The sequence below is a fragment of the Haemorhous mexicanus genome, chromosome 28 (assembly GCF_027477595.1).
Source record: "Haemorhous mexicanus isolate bHaeMex1 chromosome 28, bHaeMex1.pri, whole genome shotgun sequence".
NCBI lineage: Eukaryota > Metazoa > Chordata > Aves > Passeriformes > Fringillidae > Haemorhous > Haemorhous mexicanus.
Window position 1 is genome coordinate 4,050,643 of NC_082368.1, and position 26,011 is coordinate 4,076,653.

The 26,011-nt window shown below is 50.0% G+C and overlaps 2 protein-coding genes across 2 annotated transcripts; both read left to right on the forward strand.

Moving 5' to 3' along the window:
- Window positions 1-357: 357 nt before the first annotated feature.
- LOC132339080 (collagen alpha-1(XVIII) chain-like) lies at window positions 358-6,747 on the forward strand. Its single transcript, XM_059869120.1, has 23 exons — window positions 358-568; window positions 790-929; window positions 1,258-1,326; window positions 1,490-1,552; window positions 1,639-1,758; window positions 1,955-2,170; window positions 2,358-2,723; window positions 2,919-3,038; window positions 3,115-3,168; window positions 3,326-3,352; window positions 3,640-3,741; window positions 3,917-3,961; window positions 4,133-4,213; window positions 4,319-4,360; window positions 4,447-4,474; window positions 4,703-4,752; window positions 4,841-4,975; window positions 5,106-5,168; window positions 5,295-5,363; window positions 5,518-5,586; window positions 5,738-5,932; window positions 6,133-6,236; window positions 6,359-6,747. The coding sequence occupies exons 1-23, from the start codon at window positions 412-414 to the stop codon at window positions 6,567-6,569; spliced, it is 2,526 nt and encodes an 841-aa protein (XP_059725103.1). The 5' UTR covers window positions 358-411; the 3' UTR covers window positions 6,570-6,747.
- A 712-nt stretch (window positions 6,748-7,459) lies between these two features.
- Window positions 7,460-25,435, forward strand: TOP2A (DNA topoisomerase II alpha). Its single transcript, XM_059869626.1, has 35 exons — window positions 7,460-7,585; window positions 7,892-8,035; window positions 8,200-8,290; window positions 8,713-8,776; window positions 9,222-9,367; window positions 9,938-10,035; window positions 10,323-10,535; window positions 10,734-10,907; window positions 11,098-11,199; window positions 11,596-11,733; window positions 11,845-11,983; window positions 12,264-12,421; window positions 12,820-12,945; window positions 13,388-13,498; window positions 13,590-13,695; window positions 14,077-14,186; window positions 14,920-15,012; window positions 15,487-15,601; window positions 15,899-16,020; window positions 16,567-16,715; window positions 17,001-17,232; window positions 17,361-17,495; window positions 17,591-17,791; window positions 18,356-18,551; window positions 19,790-19,881; window positions 20,067-20,210; window positions 20,330-20,413; window positions 20,515-20,712; window positions 21,633-21,738; window positions 22,022-22,162; window positions 22,611-22,755; window positions 22,888-22,949; window positions 23,073-23,192; window positions 24,162-24,361; window positions 24,795-25,435. The coding sequence occupies exons 1-35, from the start codon at window positions 7,553-7,555 to the stop codon at window positions 24,930-24,932; spliced, it is 4,626 nt and encodes a 1,541-aa protein (XP_059725609.1). The 5' UTR covers window positions 7,460-7,552; the 3' UTR covers window positions 24,933-25,435.
- The last annotated feature ends 576 nt before the right edge of the window (window positions 25,436-26,011 follow it).

The window sequence follows — 26,011 nt, forward strand, 5'->3', positions numbered from 1 at the left end:
CTCCAGACACCAGCAGCAGGACAGACCTCAGGGAGGACCTGCAGCCAATGCCCTCTGTTCTCAGCCAGCCCCCTCCTCCACTGCATTTACTCCCCATTTCCAGGCATCTTCTCCTCCCCAGCCCTCCCTCGCATCCATTCTGGCATCTCCTCCTCACCCTGGCTCCCTTCCTGTGGCTCCTACTGCCCCCTCTCCCCGGGCTGGCGGGACAGACGGTGTCCCGGCTGCGTGGGTGCTCAGCACCCGCCGGATGCGGTCCGTGGGTGCGGGTGCGGGTGCGGGGCGGGCCGGGGGCGTGTCGGGGCCGCCGATAACAGCGGGCGCCGAGCCGGGGCCGCGGGACCAGACGGCGCAGGGAGTGGGACGAGCCAAGGACCCCCATCCTGGGCACCCGGGCCCCAGGGCAGCGGAATGGGGTCCAGCAGCCTCCTGAGACTCCTCTGCATCATCTCGGTGCTGGCCTGGTGCCTGCACCCTGCCACGGCCCAGTGGTTTTCTCTGGGCTCAGAGGACACCACCCCGGACCCAGGCACCAGCCCTGTGCCCCCCAGCCTGGGTGGGGAGGAAGGTAAGAATGGTGGGATGGGGACGTGGCTCTCCCAGCACCCCAAATTCCTGCTCCTCAGCATGGAGGGGGCATGTGGAGGGTGGTGTGTGGGGTGCCAGGGTCTAGGGCTGCTGGTGGCACTGCTGTGGCCATGCCAGGCGCTGAGAACTGGGAGTGCTGTGCCACCCTGGTCCCCCTCCAGCCCTGCCACCTCCCATCCCAGGGCTCCTTTGCTCCTGCAGACACAGACGCCAGTGTGGAGCCCGTGGGGAAGGTGCTGCTGAGCAAACCTCCTCTGGCAACAGCCCCTAAACGCCGGGACCAACTCTCCAGGGGGGCAGTGAAGGGGTCAGGCCGTGCCCCGCCACGCACACGAGGCCAGGTGCTTTTTCACTGGGCAGCGACTCCCTCCGGCTCCTCCAGCCTTCCCGAAACTCCCCAGCTGCTGCCAGGCTCCTTGCTATGTCCTTCCCCTTATCCATGCCCTGCTTGCACCACGTCCTGCTCCAACCCCCTACTCAGCTCCCTCTGCCCCCTTGGAAAGAAGTCACGGCAGCTCCCAGTGTTCCCTCACATGGGGCAGACCCACAGCAGCGCTGGGGTTGGGTCCCCACGCCGAGCTGAGGGCAGCCCCGACTGGGGGAAGGTCACACCTGCCCCCAGGATCCCCCCGCGCCCTGCACTGAGTAGTGCCTGTCTGTCCCAAGCAGCACCGACCCACGGCCGCCCCGGAGATCTTGGAGGGGAGCGCAGTGGAGGAGGAGTTCCTGCAGATCCAGGTGCTGGAGGGGTCCTGGTCCCCGGGGAGGTCCCCTGGGATGCACGGCGGGACAAGGGGCTCTGGAAGACACGGGCTGGCAGGGGCAGGGCGGGACGGTGGGAGCAGGGAATGGGGATGGTACTCAGGGATCTCGCACTCAGCCCCTCCTCTACCCCGCACAGACCACGGCCAAGGGGCTGCCCCGGCGGCTCCCGTCGGCCCCGGAGACGGACCCTGCCCTCCAGGTGAGAGGTGGGCTCGGGGCACCTGTGTCGGACCCGTCAGTCGGGGCTCCGGTCCCGCGGCTCACGGCTGCTCTTTCCCTCCCCAGATGCACAACATCTCCGGCTGTGTCTGCCCCGTGCGCCCCGGCCCTCCCGGCCCTCCCGGCCCTCCCGGCCCAAAGGTGCGCTGGTCCTCCCGCTGGGACCCAGAGGGACTCACCGTGATCGTCTTTTGTCTGAGCTAAACCCTTTTTGCTCAGGATTTGGACTCTAACTTTGGGGTTCGGGTTGAGAAGTGACTCGGGTGGTCCCAGGGGGGGAGTCAGCGAGTGGCCCCAGGGGGAGAGTCAGCAGGTGCCCGTGGTGGGCTCCAGTGGAGAAAAGTGCCAGAAGGCGGAGCCAGGCTCTGAATTTCCCCGACAGGGAGAGAAAGGTGACCGAGGGTTCCCCGGAGAGAGAGGCCAGCCTGGATTCTTAGGGGAGAGAGGGAAGTCCGGAAGCCCGGGACAGCCAGGTCACCAGGGTCCCCGGGGCCCTCCGGGTCCTCCGGGACCCCCGGGGCCCCCGGGACCCCCGGGCGCCTGGGGAGCCCGGGGCTCACCCGCGCCTGCTGCACTCCCTGAGAGGTCAGAGAACGAGGTGAGCACCGGAGCAGGAACACGGGCAGGTGATGCCGGTGCTGGCCACAGGGTCCGTCCCCGGCGGGACTGGCGGGGGTGGGGAGGACTGGGACATGTGGCTGTGCGGGGTGGGGAGGGGGACCACGGGATGCGACACGGCAGTTCATTGACCCTGTTCCCTCTCCTCCCTCCCTCCAACCTGACAGCAGCTGGGAGTCTCCAGCCCTGCAGGAAACCCAGGACCCCCAGGTCCCCCCGGGTTGCCCGGCATGCCCGGACCCCCCGGCTACCCAGGCCACGATGGCCCCCAGGGGGCCCCTGGGAGGGAGGGAAAGCCAGGACCCCCAGGCCCTCCAGGAGCCGTGGGGCCACCTGGTTTCCCTGGGGCTGAAGGACTTCCAGGGTCTCCAGGCTCAGCTGGGCCAGATGGGCCCCCAGGGGCACCCGGACTCCCAGGGCCTCAGGGTCCCCCCGGGGTGCCGGGGCACGAAGGACCCCCTGGTCCCCCAGGATCTGCATCACACCCGGGCAAACCAGGGCTCCGAGGGGAGCCAGGATTCCCAGGACCAAAGGTAAGGGGGTCCCATGGCCCTGGGGTGGGATGGGGTTCCTGGGCTCATCAACCCCTTGCCCTGCCCTGGGGGAGCAGCCCCATTACCAAGCCCTCAGAGCGCTCCAGGGCTGCCCCAATTCTGCCACAGTGGTGCCCAGGGGAGCTCAGGGGCTCCCTGGGGCACCACTCACCACCCTGTGCCATCTGCCCTCAGGGTGAGAAGGGCGAGTATGGGCTGCCAGGAATGCCAGGGAGCCCTGGCCGGACTGGAGAACCAGGGTCCCCAGGCATGCCTGGTCCGATGGGGCCACCAGGACCACCAGGGGACTACAGGGTGAGTAGGGGGTCCCAAGCTGTGGGTCCTGGGTGGGGGGAACCCCAGCGTCACCCCACACATCCTCTCTTTGCAGTGTGACTCCCGCCATGCTGGACACCGTGGGTTGGCTGGGCTGCCAGGCCCCAAGGTGAGCTGGGCACCATGGGCAGGGGTCCTGGCACTCTGACCAAACATCTCCCTGGCAGGTGGTACCCTGGTTGTGAGGCACAGCACTGCCGGGAGGGTTGGGGGGCCTGGGGACCCCCAAAGCTGGGCACTGACAGCATCTCTCACTTCCCTTCCAGGGAGAAAAGGGCGACCCTGGAGAGCCGGTTTGTAGCCACCAGCAGCAGTGTGGGGGGAGAGCAGCAGGCTGGGGGGTCCCATCTCCATACCTGAGTGTGCACCCCTGAGCCCTCTGTGCTGCCTTTGCTCCCCCAAAACCCTGCACCTCCCCTCGGAGCACAGGGCACAGGGTGGGGGAGGAGGGACATCATGGCACAAGCAGAGGCACACGTGTGCACACCTGTGCCAGCCATAAACATCCCCAGCAAACCCCAGAGCCACCCCCCAGCCTCAGCACAGGCTCTAACCTTGCCTCTCTCTGTGGCTCACCCAGGGGTGCTGCTATGGGGAGCACGGGTGCAAACCAGGGCACCTCCCCTTCCCCAGCACTGGCAGCCAGCCCGGCTCCTGGGGGTCCATCAGCAGGTACCAGACGGTGAGTGGCCAGGGGAAGGGGTGCCCAGGGACCCCAGCCCAGCCTTGGGGACAGGGTTCACCCCACTGGCAACCCCACAGGACCCAGATGGGGTGGAGAAAGGAGAAGGGGAGAATGGAAAATGGAGAGAGGGAGGATGGAGATCAGTCTCAGTCTTCTCCCTCTTCCTTTACAGGACGGCAAAGAGGAACCAGAGATTTTCGGAGCGATCATCCCCCATGTGAGAGTCCCTGCCTGGCCCATGGCTGTGCTGTGTCCCCAGCCAGGGACATTCAGCCCTGGGAGGGGACAGGAGTGGGAACATGGGGGACATCAACTGGGTGTCACAGCTGCCCCCCTAAAAGGCAGCACCAAACCAGCCCAGTCCAATCTCCACACTGCTCTACTGCAGGGTCTTCGAGGTCCCCCTGGGAACCCCGGCCCCCCTGGGCCCCCCGGCCCCCCTGGCCCACCAGGTCTCCTCTACCTCAACGTAAGGCCCAGCACTGGTGTGCACACATCTGTGCCAGAGCACACACACACATGTGAGTGTGCACAGCACCAGGGCCCCCCCACACCTGCCTGTCTTTGGTTGCAGAGGGTGCACCCCATGCATGCCCAGCCGCCCTGCAAGCAGCCGGTAAGGCACAGCCTCGCTGTCCCCAAGAGTGTCCCTGTCCCCTCCCTGTGTCCAGCAGCAGACACAGGCTCTGTTTGCCCTCACAGGCATCCACAGACCGCAGCTGGCCATCAGGTGAGGGTGTTTCCCAGGTGTTCTGGGGGCTCCAGCCTCCTTGGAGACACCTTTCCTGAAGTCTTCTTCCCTTCCTTGGGTGGTGGGACCGTGCCAGCATGGGTCCCTGGCACCACTGCTGGCTTTCCCACCCACTCCCACCACATCCCATGGGGCCAGTTCCCATGGGAGCATCCAGGCCCTATTCTGGGACACCTTGTGACCCTCCACCATCTCTGGGCTCTCCAGATGCTGGTGTCCCTCAGGCAGAGCCATCGGACTCCCGCGCTGATCTCCAGGTGCGTCCAGGCTGCAGCCCCAGGCAACCCCCCCAGCTGCCCCCGGCAAACCCCCCCAGCAGGATCCTCACCCTCTGTCTCCCCCCAGCGCCAGACGTGGGTTTTCAAGTCCAAGGAGCTGATGGTGAAGGCAAGCAGTGCTGTGCCCGAGGGGAGCCTGGTCTATGTGCGGGAAGGGAGCAACGCCTTCCTCCGGACCCCCACTGGCTGGAGCCGCCTCCTGGTACTGTGTGGGGTCTCTGGCAGGGCTGGGGGGGGCAGCATCCAGGGCTGGATGTGGCACTAGGGCAGCAGATCCCCAGGAAGGAGAGGATTCCCCCCTAACCTGTCCCTCTGTTTGTGTCATTGAGCAGCTGGAGGATCCCAAGTCATTCTTGGCTGGTGATGACCCCTCTGCCTCCACCCCACAGTACCAGGTGAGGGGTGCACGAGCTGCAGGGCCCACTCAAGTCCCTGTAAGGAGACAGAGCTCTCCTCTGCATGATGGAGTGGACAGACCTCACAGGACTGTTCTCTCCTTCTTCTTCCACCTCTCCATCCAGGAGGTGAAGAGGGTGCAGCCAAGAGGTCCCAACACACTCTCACCCATGCAGTCTCCAACAGACTCACTGGTGAGCCCTGCTGAGGGTCTGGCCATGCTGGGAGGGATGTGCCCTAGCAATGGGCTGGATGTCAGCAGGGCATGAGCAGAGCCTGGGGTCATGTTGGTCTGGGGAGGGCACACATAGGGGTGTCCCCAGACTGACATGAGCTGTGTTTTTGCAGGTCCAGAAGGAGGAGGAACAAGGGCTGCCCCAGGTTCTGCCAACCACCACGGCCCCACGGATCCCATCTGTAAGGAATGCCTGGCCCCAGGATGGGGATAAGCAGCCAGTCATGGGGAGGGGTGCCCAGGGGACACACCCCAGTCCTGGCCAGCACTGCCAGGGGCTCTGCCCCTGGGAAGTGGAGAGCAGAGACCTCAATTCCTCCCTGCTACCCCCAGCTCCGCCTGGCTGCCCTCAACGTGCCCCTCTGGGGTGACATGAGCGGGATCCGGGGCGCTGACCTGCAGTGCTACCGGCAGTCCCAGGAGGCCGGGCTCTACGGAACCTTCCGGGCCTTCCTGTCAGCCCCCAGCCAGCAGCTGGTGTCCATCGTCAAGAGGACAGACAGGACCCTCCCCATCGTCAACCTGAAGGCAGGTACCCCTTCCCCAGGGGGCTGGGGGAGGCAAAGCCTCATGGCCCCCATGAGCTGCAGTGGGTGGGGGACCCCCACCCAGCCCTGGGGCTGTGCTCAGGGATTTGGGGAGCTGCCAGAACCCAGAGGATGGGGATTAGGGCTGGGGATTAGGGCATTCCCCTGGCCCCTGGCTCAGCAGTGTGCTCGTGCCCACAGGGGCAGCTGCTGGCCAAGTCCTGGAGCTCCCTCTTTGGGGGTGCTGCCCTGCGGGGTCCCATCTACTCCTTCAACGGGCGCAACGTCCTGGCAGATCCCCTCTGGTGAGTGTGGACAGGGTCCTGGAAGGATGCCCCTGTGTGGGGGGCTCTCTGCTGGCTCCCTCCCTGCAGAAATGCAGGAGCAAAGAGCAGGGGTGCCCCTCTCACCCCATCCCCACCCACAGGCCCCACCGGCTCGCCTGGCACGGCTCCACGCCACGGGGTGGCCATGCCCACCGGTGGGACTGCCAGGGCTGGCGCAGCTCTGGCACAGCCCAGGGCATGGCCAGTGCCCTGGGGGAGGGCAGGCTGCTGGCTGGGCAGAGGCACAACTGCTCTGCACCGCTGGCCGTGCTCTGCATCGAGGTGGCTTTTCCTTACCGGCACATGTGGTGACAGCGGTGACACCCGAGCAGCAGCTCCAGGCATTCCTCTGTGGCTGGGGAATGTCCCTGGGAGCACTGAGGGGACACCGAGACCACAGGCAGGCTCTGCCATCCCATGGCTCCCTGTGCCATGGGGCAATGCTGGGCTGTGCCTGCAGCCTCCTACCCCCACTCGAGCCATCACCACCCAGAAATAAAGATACAAAAATGTTGTTTTTTATGACACCATGCTTTGTTCTGGGGGGACATGGCCAGCTGCAGCAAGGGGCTGAGGGGACACACCCAGGAATGGGAGCAGGGTCTGGGAGCAGGCTCCAGTCCCCTTGGGGTTGGCAGTAACTGGGAGGGGGCACCCTGGCACAGGTTTCCACGTCAGTGTGGTCCCAGAACACAGCGTGTTCCAGTATATCCCAGTGCCAGGTCTTGCTCAGTGCATTCCTGTGGGCTCCCGAGGCCTTCCCAGTGCATCCCAGTGGGTGTCCAGGCTCTGTCCAGTGTATCCCAGTGCGTGTCCAAGCTCTGCCCAGTGTCCCAGTCCAACGGGTCCCAGTGAATCCCTGGGGCTTGCACAGTGTATAGCAGTACTTCAGTGGGTTCACAGGGTCTATCCAGTGTATTCCAGTGGGTGTCGGAGTTTCCCAGTGTATCCCAGTATGTCCCAGTGTGTCCCATTATGTCCCATCGCCAACGGCAACCGGGCAGCCTCGGCGCCCTCCCTGTCGCTTCTCTATTGGTCAATCCAGCGGCCAATCTCACCACTCTCCCTCCCGACTGGCCGGTTTGAACGCGCGGTGCAGCCTCTGATTGGTCAGAGGGCGGGCAGAGCGCCAGCCGTGTGCCCGCCCCGCGCTGCGATTGGCAGAGCGCAGAGGGCCGCGGGCGCGGATTGGCTGCGCATTTCGGCGGGACGAGCGGAGGTTTGAAGGGGACGTTGGCGCCGCCATCACCTCCTCAGCCGCTATCGCCACCGCCGCCGCCACCGCCGCCACTGCCATGGAGCTCTCGCAGCCCCAGTCGCCCCTCCGGGTACGTCCTGCGACCGCTGCCCCCAACCCTGCCGGTTTTCGTGATTCCCCCCCCACACCGTCCCCTCGGGGTCTCGGGCACCGACAAGTTTTCCCCGGCCCCCCTCAGCGTCTCCCCGGGTCCTTCGCAGCCCCCAGTGGGTCTCCTTCAGGGTCTCCCCGGGCCCCTCTCTCGGCCCTTTCCCCAGCCCTCACTCTCCTCAGATTCCCCGCTCCTCTGGGATTGCGGTCCTCTTCCCCTGCCCGACCTGTTCCCCTCGTGTTCCCCTTGTGCTCCCCCTCACCGCCGCTGCCTGGCCCCCCACAGCCCGCCAACGAGAACATCGTCGTGGGCAAGCCCGATGGCCCCAAGAAGCTTTCGGTGGAGCACATCTACCAGAAGAAGACGCAGCTGGAGCACATCCTGCTCCGGCCAGACACCTACATCGGCTCCGTGGAGCTCGTCACCCAGGTGGGAGCAGGGGGTAGCGGGGCTGAGCCCCCCGAGCACCTCGGGGCAGGCGCGGAGTCTTTAGCAGCTGTTTACAAAGCGCAAAACATCCGCTTATCAATCACAAATGGCACAGAGGAGGGGTTGTACCTGGACACTTACAAATTCCTTCTTTTTTTTTTCAGCAAATGTGGGTTTATGATGAAGGCATTGGCCTCAACTGCAGAGATGTGACCTTTGTGCCTGGCTTGTACAAAATCTTTGATGAGATTCTGGGTAAGCTGACATCCATTGAGTCAGTGAGTGACAGGTTATTAATGTGGGTTAAATGGAAGAATCTGGAGCTAAACATAAATTATCAAGAACTTATTAGCACTGCTTAATAGCAAGCCATTCATGGGAAACAAACAAAACGAAAAAATTCATAAATCCAATTACAAACCTGATTTTGTTCTGCCCAAAATTCTCCCTTTTATGTCAGTGGTTGCACTGGAGGAATTCAGAGATCATTTCTGACCTTCATAATTCCATGATACCTTGTACTCCTCTTTGTAATTTACAAAGTATTTTCATGCTGAGGTGATTGTTAGTAACACTGTAGTGAGTTTCCGTGTTCATTCTATTGGAACACTTCAGAGTTCATAGTTTTCCCTTGATTGAGAATGTAATGAAAAACCAATATTCTCTTTCCTTTCTAGTCAATGCCGCAGACAACAAGCAGAGGGATAAAAACATGTCGTGCATTAAAGTCACAATTGATGTGTAAGTTTGGTTTCATTGTTGGTTGCCTTCAGCTGTTCTGCAAAGCTGAGGTGGCCCTGCAGGGTATGGGGCTGATCTGAGATAGCCCAAATTTAATTCACTAGCTCTGAAAGCCTTTCTCTCTGCTTAGTCCCCTGGTCTTTCACAGAGGGCTGACTGGGGAAACAGCTGCTCTTTTGTTGCTGTGGTTTTTCACCTCTTCCTCTCCCTGTTTATCTTGATTGAGCACAGACAGGGGTTGGGTGTGTGGGTCCATTTCAGAGCCAGCATGTGCAGATCTGGGCATTTCTGTGTTGCCTGTCCCCCCTCTGCTGGCAGCTGCTGCACTTGCTGAGCACCGATTTGTTCCTGGTGAAATGGTGCCTTTCCCCAGAGCCTTTTGGTGACTTCTTTCACAGCTCAGCCATTTGCAGTCTTAAAAACAGACTTTTCTTTCCCTCCCCAGAGAGAATAACACCATCAGTGTGTGGAACAATGGGAAAGGTATCCCAGTGGTTGAACACAAAGTGGAGAAGGTCTATGTGCCTGCTCTGATCTTTGGACAGCTGCTGACATCCAGCAACTACGATGACAATGAGAAGAAAGTCACAGGTGAGGAAGGCTCAGATATGCACTAATATCTCTGAGCAGCTCTAAGTGTGTGACCTGAACTAGAAAGGGCAGGAAGGGGGTCCTTGCTGCAGTGTGAAAACTGAAAGAGGGGAAATTTAGGTGAGATATATGGAAGAAATTCCTCTCTGTGAGGGTGGTGAGGCCCTGGCACAGTTTGCCCAGAGAAGCTGTGGCTGCCCCATCCCTGGAAGTGTCCAAAGCCAGGTTGGACAGGGCTTGAAGCAACCTGGGCTTTAAGGTCCCTTCCAACCCAAACCATTCTGTGATTCTATGAAAATGACATTTTGAATCTATCAGAGAAGTCTCTGTGCTCTCTTTAATCATAACAACAGTGCAAACATGGGAACAGGGAAAACTGTCTTTGAATATTCTCTTAAACCCTAATTAAAACAAAGTTTGTAGTTGCATACTGAGCTTGCTGAATATTGTTGCTTGTTGACAGTTGTCTTTGGATTGGGCAGACATTGACAAACTCCAGTTAGTCTTGGATTCTTTTAGGTGGTTTTGGACAAAGAGAATAACACAAGTCTGTATTCCTTCTAATTCTAGGGGGGAGAAATGGTTATGGAGCCAAACTGTGCAACATATTCAGCACAAAATTTACTGTGGAAACTGGATGTCGTGAATACAAAAAGTTATTCAAGCAGGTAGGAGCACTTTTCTTTCCAAGGAGTTTATACCTGAGGTTTTCAAATGAGACCCTCAGGTTTTGTTTCAAAACTCTAGTTCAGTGTGATTAGAGTAAATTTGACCCACAAAATGTAATTCAAAGGAATAATGAAATTAGCAGACAGCATCAGAATCTGGTTTTTAACCAGAGTTTTTGTTTAATTTAAAGACATCTAAAACACAAAAACCATCTTAATTCTTTTAAAAACCAAGGTAGTTATATGTGTGTGTTTGACTTGCAACTCACCAAAGCTCCTTTCCTCAGACCTGGACAGACAACATGGGAAAGGCTGGAGAAATGAAGCTGAAATACTTTGATGGAGATGATTACACCTGTGTCACTTTCCAACCTGATCTGTCCAAATTCAAAATGACTGTTCTGGATAAGGACATTGTAGCACTGATGTCTCGAAGAGCTTATGATATTGCTGGATCCACAAAGGATGTCAAAGTTTTCCTGAATGGACAGAGGCTTCCTGTAAGTGAGCATTGAAAAGAAACACAAACATCTGCCTTTATTTTTGTGCCATTTAACCAGTGAGATTCTTTTGAGGCCATTCCTGTCATCACACAGAGCAAAGGAACACACACAGGAGGGATTTTTTTGCAGGAGGATGTGAATTAAGTATTTATAGGAGCTATTACCAACCAGTTGTCTGCTCTCATCTGCGTGCAGGTGAAAGGATTCCGCAGCTATGTGGACCTCTATCTGAAGGATAAGGTCGATGAAACTGGGAATGCACTTAAAGTTATCCACGAGGAAGTCAATTCCCGATGGGAAGTGTGCTTGACTTTGAGTGAAAAAGGCTTCCAGCAAGTCAGCTTTGTTAACAGCATTGCCACCACAAAGGTAACTCCTCAGTGTGTTTCATCAAGCTAGTCCCATATTCTTCAACATTCGTATTTTTGGTTATTTGTAAGTGTACACATGTTAGTGAAAAATAATGTTGCAAAGAATGCACTTAAGGTTTTAAATAGGTATTTATAGTTTTGTGGGTTTTAGTGGCCTCAGTCTCAGGTCCTTGTCCCGTTCTCCTCAGGGTGGCAGGCACGTTGATTATGTGGCTGACCAGCTCGTGACAAAAATCATTGATGTTGTGAAAAAGAAGAACAAAAACGGAGTTGGAGTGAAGCCTTTCCAGGTACAGTGTCAGAATTTTCCAGGTGGGAAGCACAACTTGAGCATTACTGCAGATTGTAACTTCAGCTTAAATGTGTTATTAATTAATGCATAACTGCATTAATTATTAACACATTGGCAGATAATATGTAGAAGATTGCTAATTATAGAAGTCTCATATTGTCCAGTTTAAGCCATTAACTTCCCTTTGCAAGTCAGTGTAGGTGCAATAAACCTCACTATCTGTTAGATTACAGATGGAGAGATGCCAATTCCTTGACATCCCAAATAATCTAACCCTTCATGAATGTTCATTAGCTGTTCAAAATTAACAAAATATCTACAAAAACTCCAAGCCCTACAGTGCTGAGTGTTCCCTCACTGTACAGTGTGTGATCCTTGTTGTATTTAACTACAGGTGAAGAACCACATGTGGATTTTTGTGAATGCCTTAATTGAAAATCCAACCTTTGACTCTCAGACTAAGGAGAACATGACTCTGCAGGCAAAGAACTTCGGCTCTACCTGTAAACTGAGTGAAAAATTCATTAAGGGTGTAAGTCCTGATGTACATGGACAGTCAAGATGTCTGTAAAAAATACATAACAAAAGTTTCTGTCATTGCTGAGGCTTTTCCCACAACTTTGGATTGCGTTTTATATTGCAGGCAGTTGGCTGTGGCATTGTTGAAAGTATCCTAAATTGGGTAAAATTTAAAGCTCAGAACCAGCTGAATAAGAAATGTTCAGCTGTGAAACACTCCAAGATTAAGGGTGTTCCTAAACTGGATGATGCCAACGATGCTGGTAAGTGTTTGACATCCTTTGTAACCAGTTCATTGAAAAACAGTTAAAACTTGTTCCTTGAACAAAAGATTTGTCTCCTAAGGAGAAGTGAAAAGAGAAAACCTGTCATTATAGTTTTACTCCCATTTTGCAGTCCCATTTACTACTATTATCCCCATTTACTGTGTGCAGTGCCAAAAAAACTGCCTTAAAAGATTATTTATACTTGTTCAGTCGTGAATGTGCAGCCTTGGATTTCATTTCTCAAGCAGAAAACTGACTCGATTTTCTTCTTTTCTAGGCAGCAAGAATTCTTTAGATTGTACACTGATCCTGACTGAGGGAGACTCAGCCAAAACTCTGGCTGTCTCTGGTCTGGGAGTGGTTGGTAGAGACAAATATGGAGTATTTCCTCTTCGTGGGAAAATCCTCAATGTCAGGGAAGCTTCTCATAAGCAGGTTGGTTGGAAAATGGTTACAGTTACGTGGTGGAAGGTGTGGTGTGATTTGTGCAATGAGTTGGTGCAGCTGCACCTGGAGCACTGGAACTCCAAAGAGCAGTGCCTTAAACACCTGAGTCTTCCCTCACCTTGAGCCTGCCTCACTGGTTAAGTAAGAATATTGATTAAGTCCTGTTCAGTGATTTGCCTGTGGGGATAATATTCATGTTGTGGATTGGGAAATGTTTTGAATTATCTAGAGTAATTTAACCATTAGAAATTAAAAGTTTCTAAACAGCAAAAAAAACCCAGCAGGACAGAACTCAGCCGATGATTCATTTATGGATAACTTTATACTTTCTTGAGCTACATTTTGAGTCTGAAAGACAAGTTTTTATTCTGTGTGATCTCTTTCAGATTATGGAAAATGCTGAAATCAACAACATCATCAAGATTGTGGGTTTGCAATATAAAAAGAACTATGAAGATCAAGAATCTTTAAAAAGTCTTCGCTATGGAAAGATTATGATCATGACAGATCAGGTTAGTTCATTAAAATTGAAAGTTGGGAGAGGATAACAATTAGCACTTAAATAAAGAGATAGGAAGAAAATATTTCTCTAACTCCTGATATTGTTGCACCCAATTCTCTGTGTTCTTTTTTTCCCATTTTACATTTTTGTGGGTCAAAATGTCTTTTCAGTCCCAAAAAAAGTAAAATGGTGAGTTACATCAAACAGCCAAACACTGTCTCTCCATTCTGCTGATTCAAAGCCCTTGACCAGTCCTTGACACCTTTTTTCACCAAGAATACCTTTTCTGTTTCTCTTAATTTTCAGCAATTAACACATGGCCACCTTTTTAGAGGTGAAAGTTAATAGGGTCAGTTAGCTGGAATTACAGAGTCATTCACTATTGAGCCAACAATTGTCATTTCCATCATTCCATGATAAAATATGGTTTGGTTTTTTCTTCTATAATTCAGGATCAGGATGGATCACACATCAAAGGTTTGCTGATTAACTTCATCCATCACAATTGGCCATCTCTTCTAAGACACAATTTTTTGGAGGAATTCATTACTCCCATCATAAAGGTGAGGGCTGGGGAAGGATGAGGTGAATGACTGAGGATCCATTGCCCAAAAATGCCTTTCATTTCACAGTTAAAATGTTTGTCCATTGTAGGCCTTTAAAAACAAAGAAGAAATTGCATTCTACAGCATTCCTGAGTTTGAAGAATGGAAAGCCAATACACAGAACTACAACTCATGGAAAATCAAGTACTACAAAGGTTTGTAAAAAATTAATGTGGTGAAACTGATCCAAGTGAGAGCATTGGTGATTTGATGCAGTCAGTCCTGCTTTGCAGGAAGGATTTGGACTGGGTGTCCTCCAAGTCTCTTCCCTCCTATGATATTCCAATTAGATTTCAGATGTCTACGGGAATTACAGACAAAATCCAAAACCACTACATGCCACTGCTCACTTAATTGTAATTTTTATGACTTTTGTGATACATCTTGTTTTGAAGTAACTTAAGTTTTCAGCAAGTCATCTTCACATTGTATGTTCATATGCTGCATCACAAAAACTGGGCATAGCAAAATATTTCTTTGAATTGGAACTTAATTTAGGCAAAAAGTCATTAGGATTACCTCTCCTGTCCCTGCAGGTTTGGGTACCAGCACGTCAAAGGAGGCCAAAGAATACTTTGCAGATATGGCAAAACACCGAATTGGCTTCAAATATTCTGGGCCTGAAGATGATGCTGCGATCACCCTGGTAACTAACACTTGATTTAATTGCTGACTTACTACCTTTGGTATTTCACCTTGTAGAGTGCTCTGTATTTTCTCTTAAAATGCTCTTGGAGGCCTTTGGGCTGGAGACAATCTCTGTGTTACCAAGGCTACAGCTTTAGTAGAACCAGGAGCAGCGAATCTGCCCCTCAACCTCAGGGCAAGAGTACCCTTTTAGTGATGGGCTTTAAATATAGCTTGGAACAAACTGATGACTACAAACCAATTGACATTTTCAGACACAATAGTAAATATTCCTTCAGCATTTTTTCTGTGTATTCTGCTGCAGTTTTCTCCAATTTAGATCTCCTCTTCCTCCCCCAGTGCAAAGCGGTGGATTAAAATAGTTCTTGTTTCTGTGAACTTCACCTTAGCTGGTCTTTTATTCTTAAATATTCAGAGTTGTTAGTCAATGTCAAAAAATTAAGTTCTTCCCCAAAATATTAATTTCCCCTCAAATCTGCTTTAGTCTTCTGTTATTACATTAAAAATCTATAAATTTAAACCTAACTACTCTGTCTTCTACAGAGTGGTGGAAATTATGCTCTTAATATGTTTGGCTACAGAACCCTTTTATTGCATTTCTTGGGCTCTTAAATCAGCCTGTTTAGCATGTTGTTCTCTTGGGTAAGCTCTTCCTTTTTCTCAAGTGATCCAATAGTGCACAATCACAGAATGTTCTGGAATTGAGTTACTTTTCATTTTGTAACATGCAGGCCTTTAGCAAGAAGAAGATAGAAGAGCGAAAGGAGTGGCTGACTAATTTCATGGAGGATAGAAGACAACGGAAGCTGCACGGTCTACCAGAGGTAAAAGGTTTATGTTTATAAGGAAACTGGTTTCCAGTCTCTGCCTGGGGCTGTTCTCAGCTTCATCCCAGCACACCAGAGCTGCACACAGCTCAGTCAGTGAGTCAGGTCCGGATTATAGGATGTTGAAAATGTGTCAGGATTTTGCAGAGCTGCCTCTTCTCTCATCTTATCAGTGTAGCCTCATTGTCAATTATCCAACTGTCAACTTCATTTTTAACTCTCATCTTTCAAGTTACTGCATCAATAGGAAAATGATAACACAAGCAGAAGCAAATTAAGTCTTTATTTTCCCCATAATGGGGGAAATAATGCATCCTGGGAAGTGTTTCCCTTTGCCATGCAAAGGGTGTCAACACTTGAGCTGTGTTTAGCTGGTCTTACAAGGAGTTCCCATTTCAGTGAAACTAACCAAGAAACTGATTAGGCCCTGTTAAAATTAAGGCAATCTTCTCTTTGTTTTTTTTTTGTTAGGAATACCTGTATGGGAAAAACACTGATTACCTGACATACAATGACTTCATCAACAAGGAGTTAGTGCTCTTCTCAAACTCAGATAATGAGAGATCAATCCCATCACTGGTTGATGGTAAGTGATTCCCAAGTCATGATTCTGCCTGGTGTATCCCCAGAACTGAGGAAATGGGTGTTTGGTGTCACATCAGAGCCAGGGAACCTGCTGAGGTTTCAGGGTCAGTATCCTGAAGTCTGTTTTCTGCTAAGGTTTTTTCATCATTGAATGAAATGTCTTGTCCATTTTGTAGTATATTATTGCCAGTACCTTACTCAGCTGGTACAGAATCTTTAAGTAGTTCTTGCATCTCTAGAGAGCCAAGTGCATCACATCACATGTTCTAACCACGAGGTCTTTTCTTTTTTCACGCAGGTTTGAAGCCAGGCCAGAGGAAGGTTTTGTTCACCTGTTTCAAAAGGAACGATAAGCGGGAGGTGAAGGTTGCTCAGCTGGCTGGTTCTGTCGCTGAGATGTCCTCATACCATCATGGTGAGGTAAGAACCTGCCTGGGTGTGCAAAGCACTTTAAAGGAAAGGCAGAAAGCTCTTCTGTTGGTGTGAGTTACGATGCCTCTGAAGCAGAATTAGATGTTGGAGTGTGAACACCAAAGGAAAGTTGCTGTTTAGCTGTTTCCACAATTAATTCTTCAGTATTCATTTAATCTGACATTGGTCACTCTGCCTCTCCTGTCTGGACTTTGTGGGAGCATAGTTCATTCAAAAAGTAGAACAAGAAAACCCTACTTAATTTGTGATGGACTTAGGCAGATGTTAATAACCTTTCTGCTTGGGTCAGGAAATGTTAAGCACTACCACAAGGTTCTCTGTGGAGACTGACAGAATCTTTCACTGGAGGTTTCAGAGCAGGTAGACAGCAATAGAGACATAGGTCATTAGAACATTTCAGATGGTCTTGGGATGCATTTTTCTTGAGTTTCCTCCAGTTTTTCATCAACTGAGTTTTTCTTCTGTATCAGTTAAGTTTGTGGTGTGAATGTTGCCTTACTTTGTCCATCCCCTGAACCATTCTGCATATTGCAGGCTGCACTGATGATGACCATCATTAACTTGGCTCAAAACTTCGTGGGCAGCAACAACCTCAACTTGCTCCAGCCCATTGGTCAGTTTGGCACAAGGCTGCACGGAGGCAAAGACTCTGCCAGCCCTCGATATATCTTCACCATGCTCAGGTCAGCATTCTAAAGTTCTTACTGTCCTAAAGGACTCCATTTTACAGCAATTAGATTTAAAACTTTGGGCTATACTTGCATGCTCAGAGTAGCAACAATTGAAATGAGATGCAGGTGCTAGATTTCATTATAGAAATGTGGCTACCATCCCAGAGAATATGGAAATGGAAGCAGAACCAAAGGGAGAAGTTTGGGTGGGAAAATAAAAATTAAGGAGGTTTCTTTTTGCATGGAGGTCATGTTCTGTAACAAGAATTTGGGCTTAAATTCCCTTCTCTGTTCCAGTCCCCTGGCACGCCTGGTGTTCCCACCAATGGATGACAACATCCTGAGGTTCCTCTATGATGACAACCAGCGTGTGGAGCCAGAGTGGTACATGCCCATCATTCCAATGGTGCTGGTCAATGGGGCTGAAGGGATTGGCACTGGCTGGGCCTGTAAAATCCCCAACTTTGATATCAGAGAAGTTGTTAACAATATCCGTCGGCTGATGGATGGAGAAGAGCCACTGCCAATGGTAAATAATATCATTAAAAAACAAATGTCTTGCTTCTTAGTTTATTGAGCTCATACTGAGCATTTTATGGGCATGCTTAAAAAAAGAGGCATCCACACAAAGCTGAATCCAATGTTTTTTCTCCTCAGCTTCCCAGTTACAAGAATTTCAAAGGCACCATAGATGAGCTGGGGCCTAATCAGTATGTGATAAGTGGTGAAGTGTCCATCCTTGATTCTACAACCATCGAGATCACTGAGCTGCCTGTCAGGACATGGACACAGGTAATAAACAGGGAATCTGCTCTGGGAATGTAGTTTGCTCTTTAAAGCAAAAAGTGAGTAGTGATTTTTGGATCTGACTTTGTTTTTTTCCTCAGACATACAAAGAGCAGGTTCTGGAGCCAATGTTGAATGGGACTGAGAAGACCCCCCCTCTGATCACAGACTACAAAGAATATCATACAGACACCACGGTGAGGTTTGTGGTGAAGATGACTGAAGATAAACTAGCAGAAGCCGAAGCTGTGGGGCTGCATAAGGTCTTCAAACTCCAAACAAGTTTAACATGCAACTCCATGGTATGTGACAGATTTTGCTGAAGGAATTTCTTGGTTTAACTCAGACTCTGTGGACAGCTGCAGTCGTTGCGTGAAACAAAAATCCTCTTTGGCAGTAACCTATTCACTTTGATTTTTCTGCTGTTACTGGTTTTAAATCAGCTTTCAAAGGTCAAGAGCCTGGCTTAGGAGGGGGTCCAGAGTGGATGGTTTGCCTGAAGGAGGCAAAATGATCTGAAATCACAGTTTGCAGAGCTCTGTGAGCCAGCAGCAGGGGCACTGAACGTCTGGTTCCTGACAATGTGTGAAGCTTTGATGCGAGATGTTTGTCCTGCACAGAGCTCTAAGATTGAAGTAACCTTAACTACTGCTTGTATTCAAGAACACTAAAATTCTAAAATTTTTTAGAAAATTCTGTGTCTGCTGTGCTCACAAACTGAAGTAGTTTCTAGAACAACACTGAGATTTGATCATTTGTTGGTTAATAATTCGGTGGTGCCATCACACCTGTGTTACAGGTAACTTTCAGTGGGTTTGGAATCAGTTTTATCATCATAACACCCGTGTTCTTTCATTTTCCTCCAGGTTCTTTTTGACCATGTTGGCTTTCTCAAGAAATACGACTCTCCCCAGGACATTCTTAAGGAGTTCTTTGAACTCCGGCTCCGATATTACAGTCTGAGGAAGGAATGGCTCATTGGGATGCTGGGTGCTGAGTCTGCAAAGCTGAGCAACCAGGCTCGCTTCATCCTGGAGAAAATAGATGGCAAAATTGTCATTGGTATGTTGTTCTTGGGGACTGGGATTGGAACTGGGAGAAATGGGTGATCTCTTGAGCTCTGTCAGCACCCCCTCAGCCCCAGGCTGGTTTTTACAAACCACACCAGGGCTTATCTCTGTTCTTATGACATCTAAGAGGAAAATGCTTCACAGAGTATCCTTGGTCTGTGTATTGTACACATAATAATGACAATGGGATACTTATGCAGCTTTCCTGCTCTGTGTTTGAGAATTTTTGAGAGTATATTTTTATAGTTTAGCAATGATTCCCATTTATTTTGACTTGGTAGGAGTAAGAGTTAATTATTGTGGATTTAGAAAGGGGCAGTGTTTGCTGTTAAATGCATTTTTAAGAATCTGTATCTCTCTCCATTATCTTTGTGAACCTCTGCAAAAATACTCCAAATCACGTTCTCAGTGGACTGGGGGTTTCAACTTAGATGATACTCAAGCAGCAGCATCTGAGAATCATGAGCTAGAAAAAAGAAGCAGATCTTTGTTCCCAACATTCACATTTTTCAATCAACTTTTCCCCCTCGGTGTAAAAGCCGGGCTGTGTTCCGCTGCCTTCACGGCCAGACAACGTGTCATAAGATGCTTTGTGGTTTGTGTCTGAAGGCAGCCCAGTAATCCCAGCAGCTCGAGTCTGTCTGACTGAACTCAGGAAGAGAAATAATTCCCCTGAAATGCATTTTCTTGGGTTTTTTTGTAATAAGTAGTTCCAAGGCTGCCAGAGCTGGTTTCATTTGTATTTGTGTCTCATGGTTGATGGTTTCTGATACCTTAAAAAGGAGCAAATTCCAGCTGAAACATTTCCAGTGGTTGAGCACTTAGAGCATAAATTTCCCGGGTGATGTCTAATGAGGTGCAAGCTATACCAAGCTATCAAGGGTTTCTTTTTCCACCTGATGTTTATACCACCATACCTTTTTTTCCCCAAGTTCAAAAACTACTTAAAACAGGGGAAATGCATGTATCAAAACAAAGAAAAATATTAACACTGTTTTGGCTGGTACAGGAGCAATGCTTCCCTGACAAATCTCCTGCTAAATAGGAGTTTTTCAGGTGTTGTTCAGGCTCTTCCACATGTCCCAGCTGTGATGTGGAAAGGCTGGTTTGGAGCTCTGTAGGATGCTGAGCAGCTACAACCACAGGCTCCAAACTGTAAAGCTCATCTGTTGCTCCTAACAGCGACTGGTAGTGGGCACTGAGTGACAATCCTGAAATGTCTGTTTGCAGAAAACAAACCCAAGAAAGAGCTGATTCAAGTTCTCATCCAGAGAGGGTACGAGTCTGATCCAGTGAAGGCTTGGAAGGAGGCTCAAAACAAGGTAATGCCTCAGTCATCCTCTGAATATGCCCAAACTGGCCCAGAGCTCTGAGGTTTTGTAATCCTTAGAGAGGCCCACGTTGCTTCTCAATTAGCAGGATTCAAGAGCTTCCGTGTTTGATCAGTAGCCCTACCCATGTGTGTCAGGATTTTTGTTAACTATGTTTGTTTCAAATCCACATTTAGGATGAAGAGGAGGGGGAGGAAGAAGAGAGTGACAAAGAATCAGCTGCAGCCTCTGGCCCAGACTTCAACTACCTGCTGAACATGCCCCTGTGGTATCTGACCAAGGAGAAGAAAGATGAGCTCTGCAAGCAGAGGGATAACAAAGTAGGTGCCTTCCTTTCCTCATAAAAGCACTATATTTACAATATATTATGTGTTACACAGGTTATTGTTGGCTGGTGGGTTGCAAAGTGTTACTAATGATTATCTCTGATTTCCTTTAGGAAAAGGAGCTGGAAAACCTTAAGAGGAAGAGTCCCTCTGACCTGTGGAAGGAAGACCTTGCTGCCTTCATTGAAGAACTTGATGTATGTCAATGCTCAGTGCAGAAAATCAACTCCCTCATCTTATCCACCAGCCTTTTATTGACTTTTGTATTTTTTTGTGTTATTTACGCTCCCCTCTGCAGGTAGTGGAGGCCAAGCAAGCACAGGATGAGAGTGCAGGGATTGTTGGCAAACCTTTGAAGGTGAAAGGAGGGAAGGCAAAGGTGAAGAAGGCCCAGCTGGCAGAAGTAATGCCATCCCCTCATGGCATCAGGGTTGTTCCTCGGATCACTGCTGAGATGAAGGCAGAGGCAGAGAAGAAAATTAAAAAGAAAGTAAAGGTAAAAAGAAACATTCCAAATGCTCCATCTTCCTTTACATCCTCTTCAATACAGTCCTAAAAAATGTGAGTCCTTGTTAGCTGGACTTGTCCAGTTGAAGCAGTTGTTCAGGGAGAGGGACAAAACCTCAGGGTTTGGAAACATTGGGAATAGGGGTGTCTCAGTCTGAAGGAGAACAGACTCACATATCAGGAGGTGGCTTAGAGGGAAATTTTTGGCACATTGCACTGCCAGGGACAGGCTGGTAGCTCAGAAAGGGGGGCAGATGCAAGAAAGGTTGTTCCCAGGTGTCTTGGAAATTTGATAAACCCTCTAGCAGGCAGGAAGCACAGCCAGTACATTCCCTTCTCCAGAACAGCCTTTGCATATCCAGCAATGCTTTCACCCACTTAATGCCATCATTGTTCTCTGTATCAAGGAGATAAAAAAGATTGAACTCTTTTTATAGGACTAGTTGAAATTGTGTCATTCAGCCATTTCCAACAGAGATATATAACCCATCCCTTCACCTGTTTGACCCTGGAAGCCACACAGGTCACTCTTTTCCTCCACATGATTCCACCCAACAGTTTTTTCCAAATAACTCTCACTTTTGTTTTGATCCCACCCTGTCCTGTCCTGCATCCCCATCCCAACAGAGCCAGCACACAGCAGCAGGACCAGAGTGCTCAGGAGTGGGGGCACAGTTCCTGTTTTTGTTCAGGTTGGATTTTGCCTTTTAAGTCACCTGATTTGGGGGCAGATCCTATCCAATTTACAGATCTATCTGTAATCAGTTCTACACACAGTTTATTTTACAGACTTAGGTTTCTTGTACCACTACTTTTACATGGCTAAAATAAGCAGCTCCTTCCTCCATTACCCCATGTGCCTCTTCTCTGTGAGCTGACTCACTGTTTGGTATCTGCTTGCATCTGCAGAGTGAAAAAACTGAATTTGATGAGAATCAGGATGAAAACACATCCGGAGAGAAGGAGACTGCAGACCTGAAGAAGAGATTAGCACGGAAGCTGAAGACTGAGCAAGGTAAATGCTTTGATGTTACTCCCTCCAAGGAAAAGAGGGGAAGGGTTGTCAGTTTGGTTATCTGACCTCTTCCTGAGGGTGATGAGCAACCTAGGATCAGTAGTTTTGGAAAAAGTAGGTGAGAAAGGGATCCTGGATAACAATCAAGCAGGATAGATTCCTATTTCTCTTTGTTTAAACCAGAATCCTCTGAATTCAGTGTATTTCTAAGCTGAGCTTGATTGCTGAGCCTGAACTATACCTGGAAGTTTGCTGGTTCATCCTGCCTCCCAATATTTTTCAGGAGCTAAGAGACAGGCCACTCTGCCTTTCAAGCCATTAAAGAAAACCAAGAAACGAAACCCTTGGTCTGACTCAGGGTCTGATTCAGAGTCTGACTTTGAAGCACCTCCTCAAAGAGAGCGAGTGGTTCGCCAGGCAGCAGGTGAGTGAGGACATGGATGCAGAAGAAGGATGGTCCTCCTTGTGGAGAAGTAAATGGAACAGACCATCTAGGGACTTCCCAGAGCCTTCAGATCACATTTAGAAATCATCTTTAAAAGGCTTCTTTATTTTACTGTCTGAAACTATTAAATATTTCTACCGTTTGTGCACATTTTCAAGGAAAAGCAGAAATGGGCAACTAGAGAAATATGGCTATTTGGTTTAATTACACAACTGTCTTGGCACATTAAATGTGTTGTGGGTGAGGTTGGAAGACTCCAAATGACAGAACACACTTGTCATCTGGAGTCTTCTCCCTGGCAGACTCAGCATCTGCTTGTTTTTATTCAGATCTTTATTTTTTAATAACTGTAGCTAAAATATTGAAAAATAAACAGAGCTGCATATTGCCAAATGTATAAAATAACACATCTGTGTTCTTCCATCAGCCAAAGTCAAGCCCATGGTCATTTCGGACTCGAATCACTCCAGCTCAGATGAGGACTCTGAATTCCATGGTGACAGTGAAGGCAACTCTGAATTGGACACAAACTCTAAGAAAAAGGCTCCTCCCAAGCCCAAACCTGCTCCCAAGTGAGTATTTTTCCATAATCACTGGAAATTAGTTGGGCTTAATGCTACACAGAAGTTAAAAGCTATTTTTTTTTTATTCCCCTATTTAGTGCCTCATAAACTGAATTAAAAACTTGGGGGTTTGTTTTCCAGGGAAACCACTGAAAAAGCAGCAAAAGCTCCCAAGCAAAAGGCAGTGCCAAGTGCTGTTCCTGGTGAGTGTGAGACCTCTAAACTACATGGACTGCTCCATAATCCCTCAGTAGTGCACAGGGAAGAGCAGAGGGGATAATTTGGCTGTTTCAGGCTGACTTTCTGCTTTCCTTATCCCGTTCCAGTCCAAGATGTCCCTGAGGACAAGGTGAGCGAGGCTCCTGCAGCTCCATCCGTCCCAGTGCCGAGCACCAAGGCCGTGCCCAAAAAAACTACTGCAGCCAAGAAGGCTGGAGCCACCAAGGGTAAGGGCAGCTCAGCAACATCAGTTTTAGAGAACAATTATAATTCCTGTGGGAAACAGTCCGAGTGATTTCGCTCGGCGTTCCAGGGCCTGGGCAACTGGAGTTTGCATTTCAGCAAAGATCTGAGGTTTGTGGCAGAGGTTCTCTGGTTGTCATGTTTGAGGTCTGTTTCCAAACATATCGTGTTCTAGTTCATGTTGGACATGCTAGGAGGGAGGGAATTTTAGTTTGGGAACAGGAAAAGTGAATGCTTCCTACAGTGCTATGTAATACTTGGCAGGGATAATCCGAGTGGAATTTGTGTCTTGCAGTCAATGTCCTACTTCGTGTCTTTTTGGGAAGAAAGCAGGCAAGCTTTTGGGGGTAGTTTGATCTATTCAATGCTGGATCCATCTCATCCATCTCCAGCATTTGACTCAGGGATTTTTAAACCCCTGACTTTGACACTGGTTTGTATATTCCAAATTGAATCAACTCGGTGTTGATCCCAGCAGGAAAATAGTGTTACTTCCACTCCTAAAGTGAGAAAGCATGTTATCACTCAGAAATGGCCTGAAATGAGCTGAACTGGAAGTTGTGCTTCAAGATGCTCTTTTAAAAAGTGAAAATATAGGTAAGGAGGAATGAGTTGAGCGTTTGGGAAATTCCTTCCTTGCTGTGCAGGATTTTGAAGGTCTGAGATGGGTTATGGAGCCTTGAGAGATCAGGACTTTTCAATCTGAAATAGTCTGTAAATTGCTTTGGGGACGCTTTAATTTGATCCTCTAAATGTAGTGGAACTGAGCAGATAAACAACCTCATTTCTCACCATCTGTGGAAGAGAGATCTTTCTAGAAAACCCAGCTTCAAACGGAGCCGACCTGTGCGCTGACCCCGCGGCAGCACGGAGCCTGTTTCTGTTGGAAGAAATTCCCAAGCTGGGAAGGAGAGAGCGGCGAAACAGGGGTTTAACACCACGTTCTGTTCCAGACAACCAGCCCTCCATCATGGATATCCTGGCCAAGAAAAAGGCTGCACCCAAAGCCAAGCCAGCAGCCAAGGAGGGACCCCTGCGGGCTGAGGGTGACAACGCCAAGGGGAGGAAGGCTGTGAAGAGGCAGCCAAGCTCTTTGGATTCGGATTCTGATTCGGATTTTGGCTCCAAGCCTGCCAAATCTGTTGTATCAAAGGTTTGTGCAGCCAGGGAACCTCAGAGTGTGGGGTGGGTTCTTCTGTCAGGAAAAACTGGTGGAGGTCAGACCTCTACCTGGGTGTGGGGAATGGGGAAGAGGAGGATCACAGAATCATGGAATATTCAGAGCTGGAAGTGACCCACAAGGATCAGGGTCCAACTCCCAGCCCTGCACAGGACACCCCAACAATCCCACCCTGTGCTGAGAGTGTTGTCCAAACACTCTTGGAGCTGTGTCAGCCTTGGGGCTGTGACCATGCCCTGGGCAGTGCCTGAGCACCCTCTGGGATAAGAACCTTTTCCCTATAAGGGTCAGACACCCCAGATCCTCAGTCTGCTCCCACCATCCCCATAGCACAGCAGGCGTGTGGTGCACATTGTGTTTCCTGTGGGTGCTCAGATCCATTATTCCTTTCCTGCTTTCCCTCCAGAAATCCAAGGTAGAGGAAGACACCTACACCATTGACTCTGGTGATGAAAGCCCTGCGCCTCAGCCCCGTGCCAGGCCTGGCCGTGCCAAAAAACCCGTCCAGTACCTGGAGGAGTCCTCTGAGGATGATCTATTTTGAGTTCTTAGGAAAATTTTAAACTCCAGATCCACAACAAACCTTCAGCAGTGCTCCAGAGCTCCCACCAAAGACCATCTCAGCCTAGGAAATCTTTACCAAATGTGAGCCACTCCAAAACTGTTCATTACTGGTGAACACAGCTCGTTTTTTCTTTGGTTTTAAATAAGTTAGATTTGTTTAAACAGGAACATCCCCTTTTTGGTGAACACTGGAGCCACGTGCCCAGCAAGTGCTGCCACACTTCCTTCTTCCCCATTATTTGACACTTTGTGGTCATTTTAGTGTTAAAGTTGACTTTAGAACATGCCGAATCCTTTAAAATTTATACCTTGCTCTTGAAATATCTTATAGTACTAAAATACATTAATTTTGAATTCTACCACCCAACACAGGTGAGCTGGAGTCATTTTTCCAGCACTATTCCTTCGCTATGTAAATATTTCTGTGTTTGTTCTTGTCCCGAGTTTGTTTAAGTATTTGTCTAATAAAAGTGTTTTTACTTATTTTTTTTATTTCACCATGCGTTTTTTGGGAAACAACAACTGCAGAGCTTGTGCTAAGCCCTCCCTCTGTCAGAGCAAAGGGCTTGGCACAAGCTCTGGGGGTGCTGGGCTGCTTGGCCACTTCCCCACTGGCTGTGGCCACTGTGGCTCCACAGCCGAATTCTTGTGAACACCCCTGTGGTCCCCAGCACGGGGGGAGCTGCTTGCCCAGAGCAGCTGTGGTTGCCCCATCCCTGGATGTGTCCAAGGCCAGGCTGGAGCATCCTGGTCTAGTGGAAGGTGTCCCTGCCTATGGAAGGGGATGGGACTGGATGAGCTCGAAGCTCCCTTCCCATCCAAACCATTCCATGATTCCATGAAAGCCCAGGGCCCCCTGTGCTATCGGTGCTTTGCTGGAACCCAGTCAAGTGTGGAAAGCTCTGTCAGATTTTCCACTGGCTCTGGAGAGCGTCTCCAGCGCGTCCCCTGCGCGGGCCGGGCTATTTACAGCTCCTCTTGCTGCACAACACCCGTGAGAGCCACGGGTGGGCTGTGGGGCTGCTCTCCGAACTCTGGCATCATCCTCATGTGGATGGA

What these genes read in the sequence shown, in the direction of transcription:
- TOP2A (XM_059869626.1), top strand. Translation starts at nt 7,553, where the DNA reads ATGGAGCTCTCGCAGCCCCAGTCGCCCCTCCGG. An exon ending in TTATGATCATGACAGATCAG is followed by an intron (nt 12,946 to 13,387) that starts GTTAGTTCATTA and finishes TCTATAATTCAG; the next exon opens with GATCAGGATGGATCACACAT. An exon ending in AATCCCATCACTGGTTGATG is followed by an intron (nt 15,602 to 15,898) that starts GTAAGTGATTCC and finishes TTTTTCACGCAG; the next exon opens with GTTTGAAGCCAGGCCAGAGG.
- LOC132339080 (XM_059869120.1), top strand. Translation starts at nt 412, where the DNA reads ATGGGGTCCAGCAGCCTCCTGAGACTCCTCTGCATCATCTCGGTGCTG. An exon ending in CAGCCTGGGTGGGGAGGAAG is followed by an intron (nt 569 to 789) that starts GTAAGAATGGTG and finishes TTGCTCCTGCAG; the next exon opens with ACACAGACGCCAGTGTGGAG. An exon ending in CAGGTCTCCTCTACCTCAAC is followed by an intron (nt 4,214 to 4,318) that starts GTAAGGCCCAGC and finishes CTTTGGTTGCAG; the next exon opens with AGGGTGCACCCCATGCATGC.